Source organism: Anopheles stephensi, chromosome 2 (assembly GCF_013141755.1).
Source record: "Anopheles stephensi strain Indian chromosome 2, UCI_ANSTEP_V1.0, whole genome shotgun sequence".
Lineage (NCBI taxonomy): Eukaryota > Metazoa > Arthropoda > Insecta > Diptera > Culicidae > Anopheles > Anopheles stephensi.
Genome location: NC_050202.1, coordinates 70,662,160 through 70,682,827, shown reverse-complemented (window position 1 = coordinate 70,682,827; position 20,668 = coordinate 70,662,160). Strand labels below are relative to the sequence as shown.

Sequence of the window (20,668 nt, the reverse complement as noted above, 5' to 3'; positions counted from 1 at the left end):
ATTGTAGTGGTCTATGAGAGCTACTGAAAAGCTTTACATATTAACATAAATAATAAAACTTACTTTTATTAAGCTTGGATATAATTCAATAATCTCAACTACGGTATTCTATACCCGCAAACGTAAGTTCTTTGAAATACTCTATTAAGATAAGAAAATACACAGCGAGAAGAGACGAAAGTCACCAAAAAATACTTCCTCTTAAAGTATAGCAAAGTGCACTGTAAAGTTTCGTATCTTGCACCAAACAACTTAACCCAGCCCGGACAATGCAGTTTAATGCGCCACTGAGCAAGGTGCAAAATTGAAGCATCAACAACGGACCGAAGGGACAGACCGAACACTGTACTTGTAAATCTCACTTTTTCAACAGTTCAACATCTTCCCGAAAAACAGTTCCCCGCAACAAGATCGAGTGCAAAGGCAAAGCAAAACGTCCAAAACAGCTAACGACTTGTGTGAAGTGAAACTAAAACAAACGAAGTTGAAACCTACTTATCACAAGTAATTAATTTTCACCTCCCTTACTTTGGTTGACGGACACCGTGCTGTGAAGCAGTGATACAGCTAGAATAACAAATTTGTGCATGAATATTTATGATGGAAAAGAATGATAATTACATAAATTTAAACCAGATTCTAACAATAGGAGAATGAACTGGAATTTAATGTGATAGAAATAATGTAACGCCAGTCGCAAGCACGAGATTTGTGCACGAGGTACCCAGTAATGAATAGCAATTTATTATACATAAAAAGGTTGGAGAGTTCACTAAATTGATCCCATCGGACAATTTAAACTACACCTGAGCTTAGTTTATTGCCACCCATCCAAAGGCTCAGTGAGCACGCGGTTTAGTTGACTGGTCCACATCAACAGTCATACAGTTTTGTGGAATAGCTTTCGATGGATATTAATGGTGTGATTGGCGTATGGTTCGTACTCTGCATGTTTCTCATACAAACCTCACTAGAATCACTGTTAAACACAGTTACTATCGTTGCAGTTTGCTATCCCTGCTCCTAAACGCACCACGTATCAGTGCAACCAAATTTCGACGCGTAGGATACAAGTGCACTATCTCTGATTTGACCACCGCCGAAAGCTTCTTCATTCTCAGTTACATCCCGGATAAATGTCACTTTGTTGACATCGTAAACGTTCAGATGGCACATCTCGACACATCGGTACTAAATCACGCACTACCGGCAGTGCGAAGTATCAAAGTACAGGAATCCGATGCACTGTCTGCATTGACCATTTCGGCGGCTACTACACGGCTAGAGGTGCGTGTCTCGTGGACCAGTATAAGAGAAATTGATTTGGAACCACAGACTCCGGTGCAAGTGTTGGCAGTTTCGAGCAGCATTTTGGTGACCGTACCGCCCACAATATACCGAGGAACGGCACTAACAAAGATCGAACTTACCCATTCCGCTATCCGGGCGGTCGATATGGCGCTGTTCTGTAATTTATCGCGGCTTCGAACGTTGACTTTCACCGCCAACAAAATACGCACCCTGGTGAACAGTCGTTCGACGCCGTGCAAAGTGTACGATTCGTTGGAGGAATTGTATTTGTTAGACAATTTGTTAAAAACCATAAGCATGACCCTGTTTCAACCGTTTGCGATGTTGAGCGTTTTGAAACTGCAGCAAAACTTAATTCGACTGTTTGCGGGAAGCTTCGCGTCGGATATGCTACAGACGCTAGACATTTCCTCCAATAGGTTGAAAACGTTCTCACTGTGTCAATGGAGAATTCCGTTTCTTACCACACTTTCGCTTAAAGAAAACCAACTGTCGCAACTTCCTGCTTGCTTGGACAATCTTAAAACCCTTACCGACCTGACGCTGGACAACAATCGGCTAACAGTGGTTGATTTTGTGGAGATGGCTTGGTTGGATCACCTGGAGCATCTTTATCTGTCCGGTAACAAAATTCGATCCCTAACGCTGAACAGTTCCGACTTTCCGATGAAGTTGCGCGCACTGCACATTGATCGAAACAATATGACCGAACTCCGTTTGCTGTTTGTGCCGGGTGTTACGATGAAAGTGAGTGCAGAAGAGAATCAGATTGCATCTTTCGACATTAATGCAACTTCACCAAAAATCAGTGAACTTAGTATGAAAGGTAACCCGATGGATTGCTCGTGGAGGAGCCCGAAAACACGACTGAACAGTAACTGTTATCGGAATGTGTAGGATGTGCCGCAAAGAAATTGTCTTTATTAGTCAAATTGCTTTTATTTATGTTGAAGAAGAGGACTTGCCTTGATTTTGGTTTTGATGGCGGATGTAATAATTATTCTCGTCAACCACTCGTCATCGTCAAAGAATCGTCGAAATTCTGATCTGATGAATCACCGCAGCAAGCGGGGAGTCTTGACCCGGGATTCTTCATCCCGTGGAGTTTTTGTCTAAGCAGCATAAGGATTTATTTGTTGGCATCCGAACTACCACCCGGGTATCCTTACTGACTCATATCTCATCCATCAAGATTTGCAGTCTTTTTTTGAATTTGTCATATTATCCACAGTGCTATTCGAATTTGGCGTAATAACTGCTCACCAATGGAGATTTGCAAAGGTAACGACGCCCATTAACCTGTCAAAAGCCGTCTTGTAAATACGTTTGGCTCGGTAATTTTTCCGCCATTGTTTATCAATCTAACACGATCAGCTGTGCTTGTTAACACAACTACAATAAAAAGGATATTGCAGGTTTTTTTTAAATCACCTCTTGATGTAGACTACAGGTATCTCCCTACCTAGTTGAGCAGAGCTGAACTACGCTTACGTGTCTCAAACCTATCTACCTAAAATGAACAATAATAATTGTAATGCTCTCCAAATGAAGTTCTTCAAGATGGAAACTGTTAATATTTTGGAACTTTTAGTCTTCAAAATATCTCTTCTTCTTTCTTGGCCTTACGACCTTTTAAGGCCATGCCTCCCATTGTTGGCTTACTAGACTTGTTGTTACCGCAAAGTTGGATAGTCAGTCATCGCTATAGAAGAATCGCCCGGATGACACTTAAACCCCGGTAATGCCATGTTAGTACAGGCGCCGCTGTTGTATCTAGCCCTCATGTAAATGCCGGTGCCGCATCATGTAAATTGGACGTCTAAATTAAGGTTTCCATTTAAACTTTATTCAAAACTACAACCTCGAGAGGTCTCTGCCTGCCATATCTGGCTTCCTGTGACTTAATTTTACCCGTAGTAAAGTATTCAGCCCTACGTACGAGGAGGCGGTCTGGATGGGATATGAACCTCGGAACTGCCGTGTGAAGACCGGCGCCGTTATCGCCTCGGCCACCGGACTCCTGACCTGCATGCCGGTAAATTATTAGATTAAAATGGTCCAGGCAATATTTGAGGCCATATCTGTAACCAATAACAATCCCCAGATTGCACACGGTGCGCACTACAACCTCATGAAAAGTCGCACTCAAACTTACTGAACACCCTGTATGTGGACATCCATTCCCTTCCAATCCTTGATTGACTGCTTCTTGTGCCAAAGTTCAGTCTCAGATTGAAGTATCGCCTATCAACAATAAGCAAATTATTTCCCATGATATACAGGTCAATTGACACACGTTGAGTGGCTTCGTTACATGGGATGCACCGCTTCACCGTGCAGTTCGGAGTCAAATATTTTCCAACCCCACCCATCTGTTGGCGACACACATGTGAGAAAACAATCACACCAACTGTGGAAATTCATTTTCGATCGGGTCAAAACCCGAAGCCAGCAGTTGCTTTTCAATCAACCTCACCAATCATCTGCAAACTACTCTTAACCTCGTAATCACAGGCCCAGCTGCGGTAGGAAGTATCATTAAGGTTTAATGGTTTTCCACGATATAAGCGCCTCGTCATTTGGCAACCGCCAACCTACCCTCCCTGCACTAACGAGCATCGTTGTCCGACCGATGCTGCATCACGGTGCTTTTTATTTCTGTTAGTTTCGCCCGTTGCAATTCGCCTTGATGGGTCATGGTCGACTGGAATAACTGCCAGAAGAAATAGGGAAAATAAATATATACGCGGCACCCCCTATTGTTTCGAGCTCGGGTTCGGTTGAAAAGCAGCGATTTTTAATCTTTGTCACCAAACAGTCCGGCGAAACACACACGAGAACACACCCACATCCCACTTTTTATCGATTTCAGTTTACAGCTTCACGTCGAAAGCGTCGAGAACGGTGCATTTATCGATCGACCGGTAGTCGCCGATCGTTCCTAGTCCTTGGTGTGACATTCGTGTGGATGAGAAAGACTTCCACATTTCACGACATTGCAACAAAACAAATGGCCCCAAGGCCTCGGATGGATGCAATGGACGCCTTTTTTCCGAGCGGAACGAAACTAATCAATCAGCCGGCAAATGTCCATGCCTGGGCAAAATTGTTTTGAACGATGAAGAATCCTGTCCATCTATTGCAGCCAACAGTTTCGCTTTGGATTGTTTTGAACATCAGGTAGAGGTGATTTTGTGTTATGGAAATTTAAAATTATGAATTCTTCTATCAACCCTTTCCGCTTACCACAATTAATTGATTCTTCCCTATTGAAACGTAAGCAAGTGTGACCGAAATCTCGTATCAGCTTATTTTAATTTATCTATAAGCTATAAAAAATGTCTGCTTTTGTTATCAAACGAACAAGCATGATGAAATATCTTCATATACCATGTCATCACCTGAACGGGCGATAGATGATGACATCTCCGATTGCGGCTCATGTTAGACCGTTGGACCTGGTACACACCCACTTGGTTCGAGCGTCACAATCGCGACGGGGAAAAAATAGGTAAAGTACAAACAGGGGAAAAAATGCCAATAAAAATGCAATTGAACAGTGATAAAAACGTAAAGCCTTGTGGATGGCCGGAAAACAATTACAGACTCACTAAAGGCACGATAAGCAATCGCGCACACGAAGATGAGCTTAACCAATAACACGCTTGGTAGTTATCTATCGCATGCTCTACACATACGCGACACAGACCATCCATAAATATACCCACTCAATTACACCGTTTGAATGAAATTGCTTTGTTTTGGGATTTTTACACCGCCTCACTTTACGAGCCTCTTGCAGAGAGGGTAAGGCTCAAAGGCCTATTTTTGGACTTTGAGTTAGTCGTAGTTTGATCATGCAATCGGTGGGTCTTGAAATTTAATTCAAAACAATCCCAATTCTTTCAGTACAATGAGCCCTGACTGTAGAATAGCACATGCTCATTAAAATATAGAAAATAGGCAAAAAAAACACCCGTTCAACTCATCTTCACATTGGTCCAATTTTTTGTAGTTTGATTTTTGCCAAGCCCATGAACTCAGACGAACGTCATGAACGCACTTAAAACATACTTGACCAACGTCATTGAGCTGATATGAGCATAATTTGCGTAAAGTTAAACCGTGCCATTATTACAGTCAACAATCTTTATCACTACCGATGCGCATCGTCTGTACGTCAGGAGACATAGGCTTGGTAATCCGACGTGCCGGCTCCAAATGACGTCGCTGGATGACGTTGTAGTCGTTGTTGCTGGACAAGGAGTTTTTTTTCGAATCGTTTATAAGCGAAAGGGAAAGTACTAGCCGGATGATGAATCTCTCGAGCGTATGTGACGCACAGCGTACTAAGTTTCGAGGTGGCTAAACGCTTCCTGGACAACTAATTTGCAACTGAGGCATAAAAACTTGTTACCGAAGGGTCTCGAGGAGCTTGATCACACTACCGATCGAGTATTGATTATTGATTGTATTTGATAGCTAAATATAGAAACACGTGGATTTGCATCTATGAAGGCGTAGTGTATGACTTAATAATGAACCTATCCCTGGGGTTAAATCTCATCTTCACTGTAAACAGTCATTGTATAACACCTCTACAGCTTAACATCCAGAAGTGACTTCCCAGCTGAGATAGTTAACACTGATGAATAATTTCCTTCCTTCATGTCATGTTGTTTTTAATAGAGAGCTTCCATTTTTTACTTAAGGAAATATAAATCATTCAGTTCCTTAATAACAAGCTAAGTAATGCAACCCATCCCCGTAATGTAAATAGCAACAACTGGTACAAGAAAGTAGTAAATATAACTCGTCTGAGTCAATCGACACTTCAGATAATCGGTACGGATCTTCCGTGAGCGTAAGAATTACCCCTGAAGTGCATAATATGACGCTAAATTGATTCACAAGTGCAGCTCGAACAGAATTACGGCTACTTAAGTCATCGACGACCACCCTCAATGCCGCGCTTTCATCGATGGTTTTTTCACGAAACGTGTGTGTAAGTGTGCACAGTTTCTACCCTAAGCCAAACCTTTAAATACACAACTTGTGCTTCCACGCGCAGTATTATGCATTCCTGCCGACCATCGATAAAGGGCCCACGATCGCTGCAGTAAACAGCGGCGATCCTGTTGACGATGGTGCTCGTGCCCGCTATTCCGAGCAAATTCCGGGATCAAGTGCAGGGATCACACGGTAGAACTCACTCGAAGGAATTGCAGTTGGAGGGACTGTGGGGAGTGCTCTTTATTTTTTTTTTTTTTTTTATTCATAAAGAACGGCCTGGCCGTATTGCTGTGCTCTTTATTTTCGCAACAAAACAAAAGTTAAAAATTGATAACATCGTTAAACGGTTGAAAAACAACAAACTCGTAGCTCCCGACTCCCGCAGATCGGTAAACAAACTACTGCCCGATAGCCTGATAGTTGCACGTTGTTTACTGGGGCCGGGCAAACGGCGAGTTTCGAAATAATTGATGATGCCCTTTTTTGCATGGAAAAAGATTCAAACGAAACCATTTGACCCTAGCAGTAATTGAGGCGTCGGAGGCTGTAGCTCTGTGCTGTGTGCTTTCTTGCTTGCGACAACAACATGCAGTCGCAGCTGGAAAGGCACGCTGGGGGAACTTCTTGATTTGGAGGAACTTCCAAGTAAAAGTAAACAAAACTACGCTGTCTAGTCTTATGTAGCATATTAGCTTACGAAACGATTACTAAGTCTAAAACTAGTCTTATTCTGGAGACTTCTTGTGTTCTTTGGACATATTTAATGATGAAAGTCATGCTGAAGAAAAGGGACGTTTAGAAAAGTGAATGTATCACCAGAACTCAAACATAAGTGTAAGATTCCAGACTTACTCTATAGTACCAGCACACACATGGGGCGGTCCGGTTGTCGAGACGGTGATCTTCACACGGCAGGACCGGGGATCAAATCCCAACTAGAAGACACCTCTGCGTATGTAGGACTGGCAGACCGACCTTGATAGACCGACCTTGGCCGACTTGACAACGATATCAGGCAGACCTTTCGAGGTTGTAGTACCAAAGAATAAGAAGTATTACCACTTCTTCCGATCCTAAATCTTAACGTGTAAGCATGTTAAAAAGTCGAGGGTGTTTCAAATTGCAGGCCAAAACAAGCAACGTTTGAGTCCCAAGGAAGAATAAATAAAATGAAGCCTTTTAATAGAATTGATATTGGTGGGAATCGCAATATCAATGACATCCCTTGTTTTGTACTTAGCTAACCAATTCTTAATTTCTTGTAGCATAATCACAACACAGAGTTATCGCATAAAAAACAATATATTCAGCCCAATCCGTAATACCGGAAACGCGTGTAACACTCGATCCTCGACCTGTTGACGTACACCCGTCTTCAACGAGCATTCATAGGCCGCTGAAACGCACGATCAACAGCATTCGCACATCGTCAACATGTTGTCGTATAAAACAGGCGAATCTATTGTACCAGTTGTCATGTGATCGCGACCCGATCCATCCCCACAGCGCAACACGCATTCATAGAGAAGATTCTATGCTTCCTTTCTTCTTCCCAAGCCCGACTGGCGCGCTCTCATTTTCATCATTAAGCAAAACCCGTACCAAAACAATAACAAACCGGCATTCCCATCAACAACACGCCCGCGGGATGCCCGTCCCCTGCTTTGCCCACGATGCGCCGAAAGATCGACGAACGCCAAGCCATACGCGGCGGGTCGTATTTTTGTCAGCCCACGGTGAAGTGAGACGTACGGGACGCACTTGGAAGCTGACGAACACAACCGGTAGCTTGCGTCAGCCAAAGGAACGATTCGACCCTGACCAAATGGACCAATCACGTGCCGTTGCCAGCGAGACAAGCCTCCAACGCCGAGCACACAAGAACGTTCAGTTTTTATGTTTTTCAACCCTCACTGCGTGGCCACCCCATCCAGCCCCAGCGGCGAACCCGCTCGACGATCCCCCAATGTGCTGTTGCTCACACCCTATATCAGCTGTTTTGCGAACCAATCATACACCGTACGTTCCTCACAGCCAGCATCTCGTCGCGAACCCCCAAAGGCCTCCTCGTAGGCAACTTCGGCGAGCATCAAATTAGCGCGCCTGGCAACAGTGAGCATTCGGCCGGTTGTTTTGCTTAACCGTCGTTGTTGAGTGGAACTGGTAAAGGGTTGCCTTATCATATACGGCCCACGTCGCCGCACGGCACAGAGTGTGTGTGTGTGTGTGTGCGTAATGAAACAGAGTCGAGAGCGCGCCACCTCGACTATGCAGGTCGTCGTGCGATCTGGCAGCTGCCGATCAATCAACGGGGCGCGGTTTTCACCAGGGGCCTGTCCCGGGCTGACCGTTTGTTCGGCCACTTGACACGCTTCTCGCTGTCCGCGCATCTATGATAAGCGAGCACTTCCTTCCCCTTCCCCACCATCGTTCCTTGTTGAGGTTCCTTCGGACACCCATTCGGGCGTAAACACATTGTTGTTGATGGTTAGGTCTTGCCTATCTGCAGCGTTTGTGGAGATCCCGCCAAGACCTTGGAAGATTTCATCCAACCACTGCTAACACACTGTTGCACCATTTGCTAGCGGCCAGCCATATTGTAGACTCCGCTCGGGCCGTTCATGGAGCAACCGCAACAGATCAAAGTTCGACTACGGCTGGGGAAGCCTAGCTCTCTTGCAGTGGAACTGTTCCGTTCGCTCGTTCGCCCACAACCAGTTAGATCCGGAACCGATTCCTGTCCAACCGGTACCGCTAGAATCTGGCACACGCAGCAAGATCTGGTTCTACAACAAGACAAACATTGTCGAATTCATTGACCAAGTGCACGGTACGCACTTGTTTGAACAAAATGCAATACGAAAACAAAACAAAAGTGAGAGTTGATCGCACATGATCGAGCAAAGTATATGGAAAAAATATTCCCTTATTAAATATTCCTGTATCTCCACATTAGACTACTCTTTCATAATAATACCTCAGAAATCAAACATAACCAAGCATTCGGGCTGGGCAAAAGGTTTCAAGGACTCTTGCCTTCAACACCAACAATCAAGTTCACTAGAGTGGGCTTGCCAGTATCTCCAACAACTCGAAAAACGAGTTCCAGCGATCCCACAACGTGCAATTGTATGCAGATCACATCAGTTGTGGAGCAAATATGGGATGAAAGTGGAAGGAGTTTTAAAAGAGTTACAGTATAAGCAGAACCAACAGCCCTCCAGAATTGATCGAACGAAGCACTGTAATGCTCCACACGCACCTCACAAATTGATCACCAAAAGCTACGCATTATTTAAACGCGAAATACCTCAAAATATCTTCCGTTTCAGATGGACCAATCCGCCGTCGTGGCGTGATTCACCACTTCGCCACTCGATACGTCCCTCGATTTCCCCAGAAAATTGTTGACAATATCCCGCCAATGCTCTGGAGCATCGTAAAACCTGCAGCGAAGAACATTTTCGGAAATCTGTTTCATGTGTCCGGTCAATGTCATCTTTGTTTTGAACCCATTCGCCTCCACCACCAAAACAACGCCAACGCCGTTTGTTAGCCGTTGTTGCTAACCGACCGGCCGTTTATTTTTGCAAAATACTATCACACTGGTACCCTGGCCTGAGGCCAACGCACAGGGTTGTTTGTGTGTTTCCGAGTCCTGTTCCCCCCGGTGCCACGATAAGCCCGAGCTATCTGACATCAAAATCATTCCACACGAGGGCTCGTCCGGGACCATGCCAGTAAATGGGCAGTTCTTGCGATGGACAGTCAATAATCCGAAGGTTTCTCGAAAAAAGGTCTGTTGAACTCGGTACTATCAGCAGGGTGGTGGCCGGGCGGGGTTTGTTTTGATTGAACCGTACTGCACCACCCCCCCCCCCCCCCCCTTCCCATAAATCGTAGACGGTGGCTTATCGTCAAGTCGGTCAAACTGCCGAATGACTTGCGCCTTTGCACCTAAATCTTGTCTCCGCTCTGTAGGTGGGGGCACGCAGAAGGAAACGCTCGGTGACCGGGAACCCCAATTAGACCTTGCTTTGTGAGACCTAGTTCTTCGTCGTACCGGCGCGCAGAACTTCCCTGTGGTATGGCGGTTGATAACCGCGCAGGCAAAATCGTGTTGTTGATATCAACAAACGCTCGGCCGGGGCCACTGCGAGAGGTTGATTCGCCGATTAGCCGACGATCGACGGGGGCAATGGGGGCGAGTTTTGTTTTGGTTCGACTTTGGTAGATCGGTGTTGCCATGGGATCGTGCCTACTCTATTGGGCGACCATTTTTGTTGGAGGCGTTGGAAGAGTTGAAGCTGTTTGATATATTCATTAGGATTACATTGATCTTGTCAAATTATTTTCGATCCAGGAATCTTCAGAAGCCAATCCAGCATATATCCATAGATTTGGATTGACGCTACTTTACATTGAGCATTCATCAATTCGAGTGACCATGTGACCTATTTTCATATTACCTCCTAAATCTATTTTGATACCAAGGTATTCAAATGAAGTGTAATTTAAGAAATCTCAGCCTTACTTCCGCCTTAAAGTGTCCAGCATCATCCACAAACAAACCTTCACGGCCAAACGGAAACACGACCCCGAAAAGAGGATCGAGCTAGACATTACCAGTTCGGAACGATTTGCTGCTTCAGGAGGACCAAAGCCATTATAAAGAGGTGATCATGATCCGGGCGCATCAAGAACAATTCTTCCGAAACGACCCAGCTAGAATGGATGAACGGATGGAAATTTCCACTCTTAACCATGAACTATTGTGGCATCCCTTTCTGTCATCCTCTTGCTCTAGTTACGTCTCGCTTTGTTCACTGCAATGGCATCTCGGAAATGGCGGTAAACTCAGCGGCCAGTTGTACCGCACTGCTGAGGGATTGCCTAGAAATGGCCGTAGACAACGGCGCAGGTCTTAGCCCAGCTCAAGACATGGAAAAGTACTGGACCGTATGTAATAGCTACCAAAATCAGTTTTGGTAATGGGGCTAATTGCGGAAAGTTACGTACCTGATCATGTTGTATGACAAAGCTAATAAACTTAAGCACTTCTAACTTTACCTGGGAGGATGTTGAGGTATTATTATTCCTTCTGGTTATTAGACCAATTTTGACTAAACCATGTGTTCTTTAAGTTGGACTAAGCTCTGAGTGGTTCGAATCAATTAATAATTCAAAGTAGACCAATACTGACAATTTTGGCAGAACATCGTAGAAAGTACGTAGGTCATAATTGCGTGTGAACCTAGGTTCTGAGTTCTATATTATAATTTCAACCACGATTACGTATTCCTTCAACACTGTGTGTGAACTTCCGCATAATTCGAAGCGAAAAATACATCCTTCTAATCTACTTGGTTCTAGAGCATTTGAAATCAATAACAAATGATGAACTCGCCGTTCCTCGGTTGCATCATAATAAACGCCCACTGCATGCTCACTATCCCCAACACACAAATGCTCGTGCAATAGACCAAACAATCGGCTCCAGCCCTGAACTCCTGCGAAGGCATAACCGCACTAGTGGAATGGCCGGAAAATTGTGCGCCCGTCAGCAATCCGGGTCGCCAAAACGCAGTAAGCCCGGAGGAGACTTTAGACCTCCGGGTTTATTTGAATGGCGATTGGAGGATGAAGCTGGATGAAGGGATCGCGTAACAAATCGGCAAGTCAATGAGAGTTAATGTAGAGCATAGAAGTACACACCCTCCATGGGTAGATTGAACCGGTTAAACCCAGCCACAAACGCCTCGATGATGATGATGAACACACTAACCATCCAAAATATGGCATTGTGTTGAACGGTTTACAGGGTTGCGAAACTAGCAGCGGCTTCCAGAAAGCGAGAGAGAGAGTAGGAAGATGCACCAGGCAAAAGCATCAGCTACCATCTCTATGGCTAAGTAACTGCTGGACCTCGTCTCGCACATCTTCAACCCAACTCGAGTCCTGGGCCGTCCCTTGCCCTTGAACGGGGCAATAAAATGCATGCTAACCGTAAGGGCCTGGGCAGGCAGCTCGGCTACTCGAACAAAACCCCCGAAAGACAATAACAATTGCATGGTTGCGATACTTTCACCCACCCGGCGTACCAATCGGATCAATCAGATGGAAACAGCGTGACCGAGGAGTGTTCTCGAGTCGATAAGCCACGCAGACATCGCGGAAGAACCAAACGCAACGGGAGAAGCTTCGAGAGGAGGGCGCGCGTGGATGGTGGTGGCTATGGTCCGGTCAGCGACAACATAACCACCCCACACGCCCCGTGTAAGTTTGTGTGCGTGTGACGTCACCCATCAAAACAAGCGCAACAGGTCCGGAACTGGGCCCTGGGCGGTTGCGACAGGCGCAGCGCAGCCCAACGTCATCCACGGCTCTACTTTCCACGTTGGTAGTATGGGTGCTTCTACCTCTGCCAATCAGCTGAAGCCAATCGTTTGGTCGCGCTCGCACACATGCTCCCGACCAGCTCTGGGGTAAGTTTCGGGCCCAACAACTGTGCGCTGTCGTGCCGTGGCACCCTTATCGCAGCGTGTTCGGATGATGCGGTCGGTACGGGTAAGGAGGGCAAGTCTGCCCGTACGAGGGGCAGGTTCTATTTTCGCTCACGGACATCTCTTTCCTACCCACGGCGGATTGCTATCTACCCCGCCACCGAAATTACCCCAGGGCCGCTACCCTTGCGTCCTTCGCCTTACCCGCGCAAAGACCGTTGCCGATGGTGCGAATATAAGAAGGCCCGGTTCCATAGGTAGCAGCATCAGTTCACCAGAACCAATCCAATACAGAAGATGAAAACAAGCTAGTTTTCCTACATCTGTGGTTACACTCAAGTGCCAAAGTGCATCTTAAAACAAAAAGAGAATCCTTAAAAATTCGCGCTTCACTAAGCGAAAGCAAATTTTTCGTGTAAATCCCAGTCAATCGAAGCTACTTCGTCCTTTTCCTTCAAATTGAGTGTGTGCTTGTGTCCAGTGTTATTGTTTGTGTGTGCTGTTTAGTTAAAGCTTAAGTTTTAAATCGTCATTCCTGAAGTTTGCCTTCCACGTCCAAAGTACCAACAAAATGCCTCAAGTCATCGAACAGTACACGCCGTAAGTATCCGCAACCGATCGCCCAAACCTCCTGTCGTCTCTTTACTTGTCTGGAACACATTCGAATGCTCACTGGAACCAAGTCCTCAAAAATAAAAACGTCATCCTAGAAAGAGATTGAATCCCTTACCTTTCCCAGCTGGGGGTGTGCCTTCGTAACGCCTGATAAAGTTATCGGAAAGGCGAGCACACACCCTGGAGATCCTTCTTATCGAGTCTGTTTCGATATGACCGAAGCCCTTCCGGGCCTCGTTCGGAAAGGCAAAACCTTTGCACTTTGACATTCCACAGTATCGGCATTTGTGTGTCACACTTTGCCCACCATCATCCCGGCCCTAAGATCCTTGACGTAGTGCTCATCTGGTTGCTGATAATCAGCACCCTAACGATCTACGTCAGGGTGAGATGTTGCTTTTCTGTCTACGTGCGGATGATGGCGAGCAGCGTGGCTAATGCTGATAACTGATAGGAAATATATGTATATAAGCGGTGCACGCGGCCAGCACTGGCTCAGTAATCCACAGTACAGCTGTCAAGCGCCAAGCCCTTTTTCTCTCTCCAATCAGTTGCATTAGCCCAAACTAATACTCAATCTTCCAATGAGCATAGTGTGTTCCAGTGCATTGTTCTGCTGGAAACATTACCCGACGTCTCGCAGTGGTGAAGTTCGCTAACAGTTATTTTTCTTCTCGTTTGTGCCGTTGTGCCGTTGTGTGCTTTACTACCTCGCGATGGTTAAACTGTTCGCCCTGCTCAGGCTCCCGACTACCCTGGGATGCAGCCCGAAGCTGAAGACGCTGCCGAAGAACCTGTACAACCATCTCCGTGGCTTCCCGGTCGTTAATGGAGAGGTGTCGCTGCTGTCGGACAAGGTGCGCCGCTTTGTGGAGGAATCGGCCGCCATGTGCCAACCGGACCGCATCCACATTGTGGACGGTAGTGAGAGCGAGTGCAGCACGCTCCTGAAAACCCTGCACAGCCAGGGAACGATCAAGCCGCTGCCGAAGTACGACAACTGCTGGCTGGCCCGGACCAATCCCGCCGATGTGGCGCGTGTCGAATCGAAGACGTTCATCTGTACGGAGCGTCCGGAACAGGCGATCCCAACGCCGAAACCCGGTGTCAACGGCAGTCTGGGCAACTGGATCTCGCCGGCCGATTATGAGCGTGCGGTGATGAACCGCTTCCCGGGATGTATGAAGGGACGCACGATGTTTGTCGTGCCGTTCTCGATGGGTCCGATCTCGTCCCCGCTGTCGAAGATTGGAATCGAAATCACCGACTCGGCGTACGTCGTGTGCTCTATGCGCATCATGACCCGCATGGGTTCGGAAGTGCTGGACAAACTGTCTAACAACTCGGTAAGTTTCGCGTTCCCGGTCTCTAATCGCTAGCTGAAGTCAAGCGGAGGCGATCTCAGTCGAACATGCATACTTACGATCAGTTTTTTGTTTCTCTTCAATTCACTCCAGGACTTCATCCGGTGTCTGCATTCGGTTGGAACACCCGCCAACGGTAAGATTGCCGTACCGTCCTGGCCATGCGATCCCGAGCGTACCATCATCTTGCACAAGCCCGCCAACAACGAGATCGTGTCGTACGGTTCCGGCTACGGCGGAAACTCACTGCTCGGCAAGAAATGCTTTGCCCTGCGCATCGGCAGCACCATTGCCCAGCGGGAAGGATGGCTGGCAGAGCATATGCTCATCCTTGGCATCACCGACCCGAACGGTGTGAAGAAATACATTGCGGCCGCATTCCCGTCCGCCTGTGGCAAAACGAATCTCGCCATGATGAACCCGACCCTGTCCGGCTACAAGATCGAGTGTGTCGGTGATGACATCGCCTGGATGAAGTTTGACTCGAAGGGCCAGCTGCGGGCAATCAATCCGGAGAACGGTTTCTTCGGCGTTGCCCCGGGAACGTCGAACGAAACGAACCCCAACGCTATGGACACGATCTACAAGAACACCATCTTCACGAACGTCGCCTCCACATCCGATGGTGGCGTGTACTGGGAGGGAATGGAGAAGGAAGTCTCCCCCGATGTGGAGATCACCGACTGGCTGGGCAATCCCTGGAAGTTGGGTGAATCGAAAACTCCTGCGGCGCATCCCAACTCCCGCTTCTGTGCTCCCGCCGGCCAGTGTCCGATCATCGATCCGGCCTGGGAAGATTCGGAAGGTGTCCCAATTTCTGCCATCCTGTTCGGTGGACGTCGCCCACAGGGTGTGCCGCTGGTGTATGAGGCCAACTCGTGGTCGCACGGTGTCTTCATCGGTTCGTCTATGCGCAGTGAAAGCACTGCCGCTGCGGAACACAAGGCCAAAGTCATCATGAACGATCCGTTCGCGATGCGACCATTCTTCGGCTACAACTTCGGCGACTATCTGAAGCACTGGTTGAGCATGGAGAAGCGTGCCACCGTCGCCGGAGGTCATGCGCCAAAGATTTTCCACGTCAACTGGTTCCGCAAGGATGCGAACGGCAAGTTCCTTTGGCCCGGATTCGGTGAGAACAGCCGAGTGCTCGAATGGATCCTGCACCGCATTGACGATGCCGACTGCTACCGGGATACACCGATCGGCCGTGTGCCGACGGAAGGTTCGCTCAACCTGGACGGGCTAAGCAGTCCGGTCAACGAGCGGGAGCTATTTTCCATTCCGAAAGACTTCTGGCTGCAGGAGGTGGAAGAGGTTAAGCAGTACTACGACAACCAGCTGCCTCAGGATCTGCCGGTGGAGATTGCCACCGAGCTGGAACAGCTGAAAAATCGCATTGAGAAGATGTAAGCCATGCACTGATTAAATGACAAAGCCAAGACAACCACTATTATTTAAGTGAGCTGAAGAGATTAGGACCGACCTACCGTACTGGCAGGGGTTTATTGACCAGGGCCACGCGGTAATGCGGCACAGGGACCGAGCAGTAAGTCAAGAGTCTTTAGGTGTAGATATTTTGTATTAAACAATGTAAGGCATATTTTTAACTTTTCCCCCTTATAGTAAGTATTGTGATAGATGAAGTAAGAAGAGTAATTGAAGAGCGGGTTTGGTTTTACGAAAACGCAGACCCGCCAATCTGCTAACCTGGAGCAAACTAATTGTACGACAGCTATGAGAATCAACAATAAAAAAAGACAATAATTTATAAATCATGGTATTTTTCCTACTCACTCAATCATGTATTCGTCATCTCGGAAACTGAACTTGAAGCAAAACACATCCAGTGTTGTTTGTATGACTGATTATAGTTCCTGTTGTTGTTTACCACCATTTCCACGGTCAATGCCGCTCATCGACCAACTAATCAATGTGCCCGCGAATAAAGCATATGCTTTGGCTTAATTGTGTCAAGGAGAAATGATTGAAACTATTCCTTGAATTTCGTTCATTCAAAGCACAATACTACCCCATAATCTTATCACATAAGTTGGAGATTTTGTTCTTTTTCATCGGGCTATAAAAGAGTTAAATGATATGAGTTATCAATCAACGATGAATAAAAACCAATTTTCGAATATGATTATATCTCGTTGTACTTATTACGACCGAATAAATAAAATATTTTCATTTCTCAAACTTTAAAGGTTTCTATTTGCTCAACTTCAGATATATCATTTCCTGTTCAACAATGCTTCACATCAAATAAGTTAGTTGAATCTCTCACAGCGAAATAGTTAGTTACGTACGTTTGGTACAAGGTTCAGTCAAGATTTTAACATGCTCCAGTCATGTTGTGGAATCATGCAATCCTGTAGGTTGCTAAACTTGCCGATGCGATGTTCGATTCAAAAACTGCTGCCATTTTCCGATAAATCGGATGTCATTTTTGCAGACTTTTCCCTCGGCTAGTTTTTTGATCGATCTGGTAGTGCTCTTTAAGTTAGGTATGTTTCAGTTTTAAATTTCATTGAACTGATTTAACTCGTAACTTAAATGCAACTAGAACCGAGCAGCGATCAGAGAGTCGGTTAAGGTGAGATTTTATATCGATCCCTTCGTGTTAGCGACAGTAAATTATTGTGTGCAATCTTACATGGCAGTTCAAGAAAGTTATTATTATTTGCTTTAATTAAAATGTTGTAGTTGTATGACTGAAATAAACATAAAAATATCAATAAAAGTAAAATATTCAACTAAATATCGACAAACATATTTTCTGTAACAATTCGAGCAGTTTTCGAGCTCGAACAATGTGTATTTGTGTTTTGTCAGTTGGGCAGCTCATTCATTTTGCTTCTTGGGTTGCAATTCAATCACACCTATATGTTTATAATATGGCGTTCAATTTCTTGAAGTTATATTTATATTTTTATTTATTTTTCCACATTTAGAAGAGGAATTGGCTAGATTATTAAATAAATCAAGTTTTATATTTGTAATTTTTTTCCAAGTTTTGCTTAAATAAACACAAAGCTACAATCTAATTATTTCTTTCACAATCATTATTTTTCCCCAGTGGCATATATCATGGCCGGTGGATCTCACACTGTGCAACTATGACGCCGTTAAAAAGCGGTTAAAAACAAATTTGTTTCAAAATCGACAACAAACGGATGGCACGCTGCGGGCAGTTGTATTTATTTTGTTAATTGTTTTAGTTTTAAGCCACACGGACCCGTTCATTTTAAGTGATATTACATCCCGTGAAGCTCAACTATAGAAAAATATCGTTATATTGACCATTGCGTTAAAATATCTTACCTGTTTGCATAGCACAGTTGATCAAGGTCAGACCGTGTGGGAAACATCTGCTCCGGGTGAAGTGAAAAACGGTTCCCACGATGCCTCTTGCTGCTGTGGAAAGTGCGTTCCTGGACCAACCGACAGCCGTAATGATGGAAACACCGGGCAAAAAGCGCAAACGAAACGCGGAAACGAATCCGTTCCTGAACTTTACCGACCAAACGTTCAGCATCCCTTCGTCCACTCCGATCCACAACCGGCAGATCGATGGCAGTGCGTTCGAGAATCCTTCGTTCCGCGTGGCGAACAAGGAAAACTACAACATGTTCTCGGACTCTTGCATGGAGGTGAAATCGATTGCGGACCTGGCATCGAAGCGTTCGAATGGTTATGGGTGCGATACTAACCCGTTTGAAGTGGTACGCAAACCGCCGAAGAAAAAGAAGAAACAGATGCACCCGGGTGTCGGAGGATCGGTATCGCTGGAGGAAAGTTGCTTCGAGAATCCGGGACTGAATTTGGCCGCGGCCGATAAGCAACCGGTGAACCCGTTCGAGGTGCCCCGCGATGGTGACGAATGTAAGCGTAAGGAAGCGGAAGAACTGAGCCGTTGCTTTGTGAACAGCGCATTAAACATCCGCGGAGCGGAAAGCACCGAACGATTCAATCCGTTCGAAATAGTGCGTCCGAAAGAGGGAGGGCTGAGTGAGGCGCCGTCCCGCGCATTGCCCGTACCGGAACTGAGTGGGATTGAGAATCCTGCGCTGGAAATGCCCACGTACGCAATTGCCGTACCGTTCACGCCTTCACTGAAGCATCGTATTAATTTCCAGGAGCTTGTCCCGAACGCTCTGACTCCATGTCAAATGTTGGCCAACATGGTAGTATGCAGTCCCGATCCGGCGAAGATGGGATGCGCTGAGACGCAGAACAAGAACGCGACCGTTACGCTCGCCAAAAGACGTTCGCTTTCGGTTATTAGCGAAGAATCGGACATCGGGGAGAAGCTGGACTGCTACCAGCTGGAGCTGGAGAACAGCATCAATGAGGCGAAGGCAAGAAAGCAACGGCCAGGTGGTGGTGACACGACCCCGTTCTCGTTCAGCGGCACAGGTCATCGTCGTCGATCGGTAAGACGCAGCTTGATCGACATGAAACACATTAGCAATCTTTCGCAGCGGCTCCATGAGCTGGAAGACAATGAGAACGATTTTACAAGACTGGAAGATGATGAAAAGATGCCTCCGGATGCTGAAGAGGAAGATAAGGAAAACAAACAGCCAGTGCAGGAAGTCGCTGTTGAGCAAACGATCGAGAAAAAGGCTGAAAATGAAACATCCGCTGAGACTGAAGTACACTGCAACCAGATGACGTTCACCATTACCAAAGAGACGACGACCACGGTACGGGAAGAGATACGCATCGACGTGTCCAACCCGGACGTTCAGTTCGAGGAGGTTGAAGATTTTGAAGACGAAGAGCAGGACGTTGAGCTGTTGAACAATCCGGCACCGTTTCAGCGTGCGTATCGCAAGAAGGAACCACTCGCGGAAAGACTCCCGGAAGAGACGGAATCGGATGGGTTCAAGCGTCCACTAGCTGCCGGTGGTTCACAGGCCGATGGACCAGGATCGCAAGATAATGCACCGATTAAGTCACACAAAGTGCGTGACGTTATTCGCCGGAGCTTCCGTCGACTGATTCCCCGCGGCCAGTCGAACGAACCCAAGGACGAAGAAGAGAAGCAAGCTACACCGGCCGGAGAAAGTTATGGATTGATTTCCAGCATTCGGCACAGCTTAAGACGACGTCAGCCGAAGGCCAAGGCCGACGAAGAGGATGGCAACAAGCAAAATGTGGCGGAACCATCTCCGTTGGAGATGTCCATCATTGCTGAGCAACCGCGTGCAGTATTCCGTCAACCGTCGCTGGATCAGTACAAACCGATCGCTGCTGCTACTGGCTCAAACGGAAGCGCCGGCACACTGCGAAACAGTCTACGCCGCTCGACGAAAGACATTCGGAAGCAGATGATGAAATCGGTGTTCCGTAAGCAAACCGGAGATTTAGACGGTGATCACCACCATGGACATCACGTGGGTGAATAGGCTTAACACGCAGTAAGACTGAGAAAAAAGAAAAACAAAGAAGGAAGCTACCATTTTTATCTCTATTAGGCACAGTTTACTGTAAGGTGCAGCTCAAAATCCCAGTTCAAATCCCGACACCAAAGTAGGATTTAGGTCCACTCGCAGGAGTGCAAGTTCTCAATCTAGATAATCCAAATTTCCAAACTTTTGTTGGAAGCACCGTATATTCCTATTTTTATGTACTCATTGTATTCCCAAACTCAAATGCACAAAAATATTTTTTTTTGCTTAAATTATTATTAAGTTATGCGTTTTTAGGGTAAGGGTGTTTATGTACGAAGTCTTTTCTTTTGCATTTTTACACGGCACATTATAATTATTTCATGTTTTTTTTTTATTATTATTATCATTATTCGAAACAATGTTACTAATAAATAATGTAAAAGCAAATACTAGATTTTTT

General features: G+C 46.2%; 3 protein-coding genes across 3 annotated transcripts; all 3 read left to right on the top strand.

The window, feature by feature from the left end:
- The first annotated feature begins 836 nt into the window (after positions 1 to 836).
- On the top strand, positions 837 to 2,902 carry LOC118504623 (leucine-rich repeats and immunoglobulin-like domains protein 3). The gene is made up of 2 exons (XM_036039312.1): positions 837 to 936; positions 1,008 to 2,902. Exons 1-2 carry the CDS (start codon positions 908 to 910, stop codon positions 2,206 to 2,208), a joined length of 1,230 nt encoding a protein of 409 aa, XP_035895205.1. The 5' UTR covers positions 837 to 907; the 3' UTR covers positions 2,209 to 2,902.
- Positions 2,903 to 13,080: 10,178 nt separating this feature from the next.
- On the top strand, positions 13,081 to 16,584 carry LOC118504619 (phosphoenolpyruvate carboxykinase [GTP]). Its single transcript, XM_036039300.1, has 3 exons — positions 13,081 to 13,427; positions 14,185 to 14,788; positions 14,900 to 16,584. The coding sequence occupies exons 1-3, from the start codon at positions 13,399 to 13,401 to the stop codon at positions 16,217 to 16,219; spliced, it is 1,953 nt and encodes a 650-aa protein (XP_035895193.1). The 5' UTR covers positions 13,081 to 13,398; the 3' UTR covers positions 16,220 to 16,584.
- A 1,368-nt stretch (positions 16,585 to 17,952) lies between these two features.
- Positions 17,953 to 20,655, top strand: LOC118504618. The gene has a single exon (XM_036039298.1). It carries the CDS (start codon positions 18,214 to 18,216, stop codon positions 20,221 to 20,223), a length of 2,010 nt encoding a protein of 669 aa, XP_035895191.1. The 5' UTR covers positions 17,953 to 18,213; the 3' UTR covers positions 20,224 to 20,655.
- The last annotated feature ends 13 nt before the right edge of the window (positions 20,656 to 20,668 follow it).

Excerpts from the sequence above, each read along its gene's own strand:
- LOC118504619 (XM_036039300.1), top strand. The coding sequence starts at position 13,399 with ATGCCTCAAGTCATCGAACAGTACACGCC. Across the intron at positions 13,428-14,184 it reads GTCATCGAACAGTACACGCC|GCTCCCGACTACCCTGGGAT; the intron begins GTAAGTATCCGC and ends CGCCCTGCTCAG. Across the intron at positions 14,789-14,899 it reads ACAAACTGTCTAACAACTCG|GACTTCATCCGGTGTCTGCA; the intron begins GTAAGTTTCGCG and ends AATTCACTCCAG.
- LOC118504618 (XM_036039298.1), top strand. The coding sequence starts at position 18,214 with ATGCCTCTTGCTGCTGTGGAAAGTGCGTTCCTGGACCAACCGACAGCC.
- LOC118504623 (XM_036039312.1), top strand. The coding sequence starts at position 908 with ATGGATATTAATGGTGTGATTGGCGTATG. Across the intron at positions 937-1,007 it reads AATGGTGTGATTGGCGTATG|TTTGCTATCCCTGCTCCTAA; the intron begins GTTCGTACTCTG and ends CTATCGTTGCAG.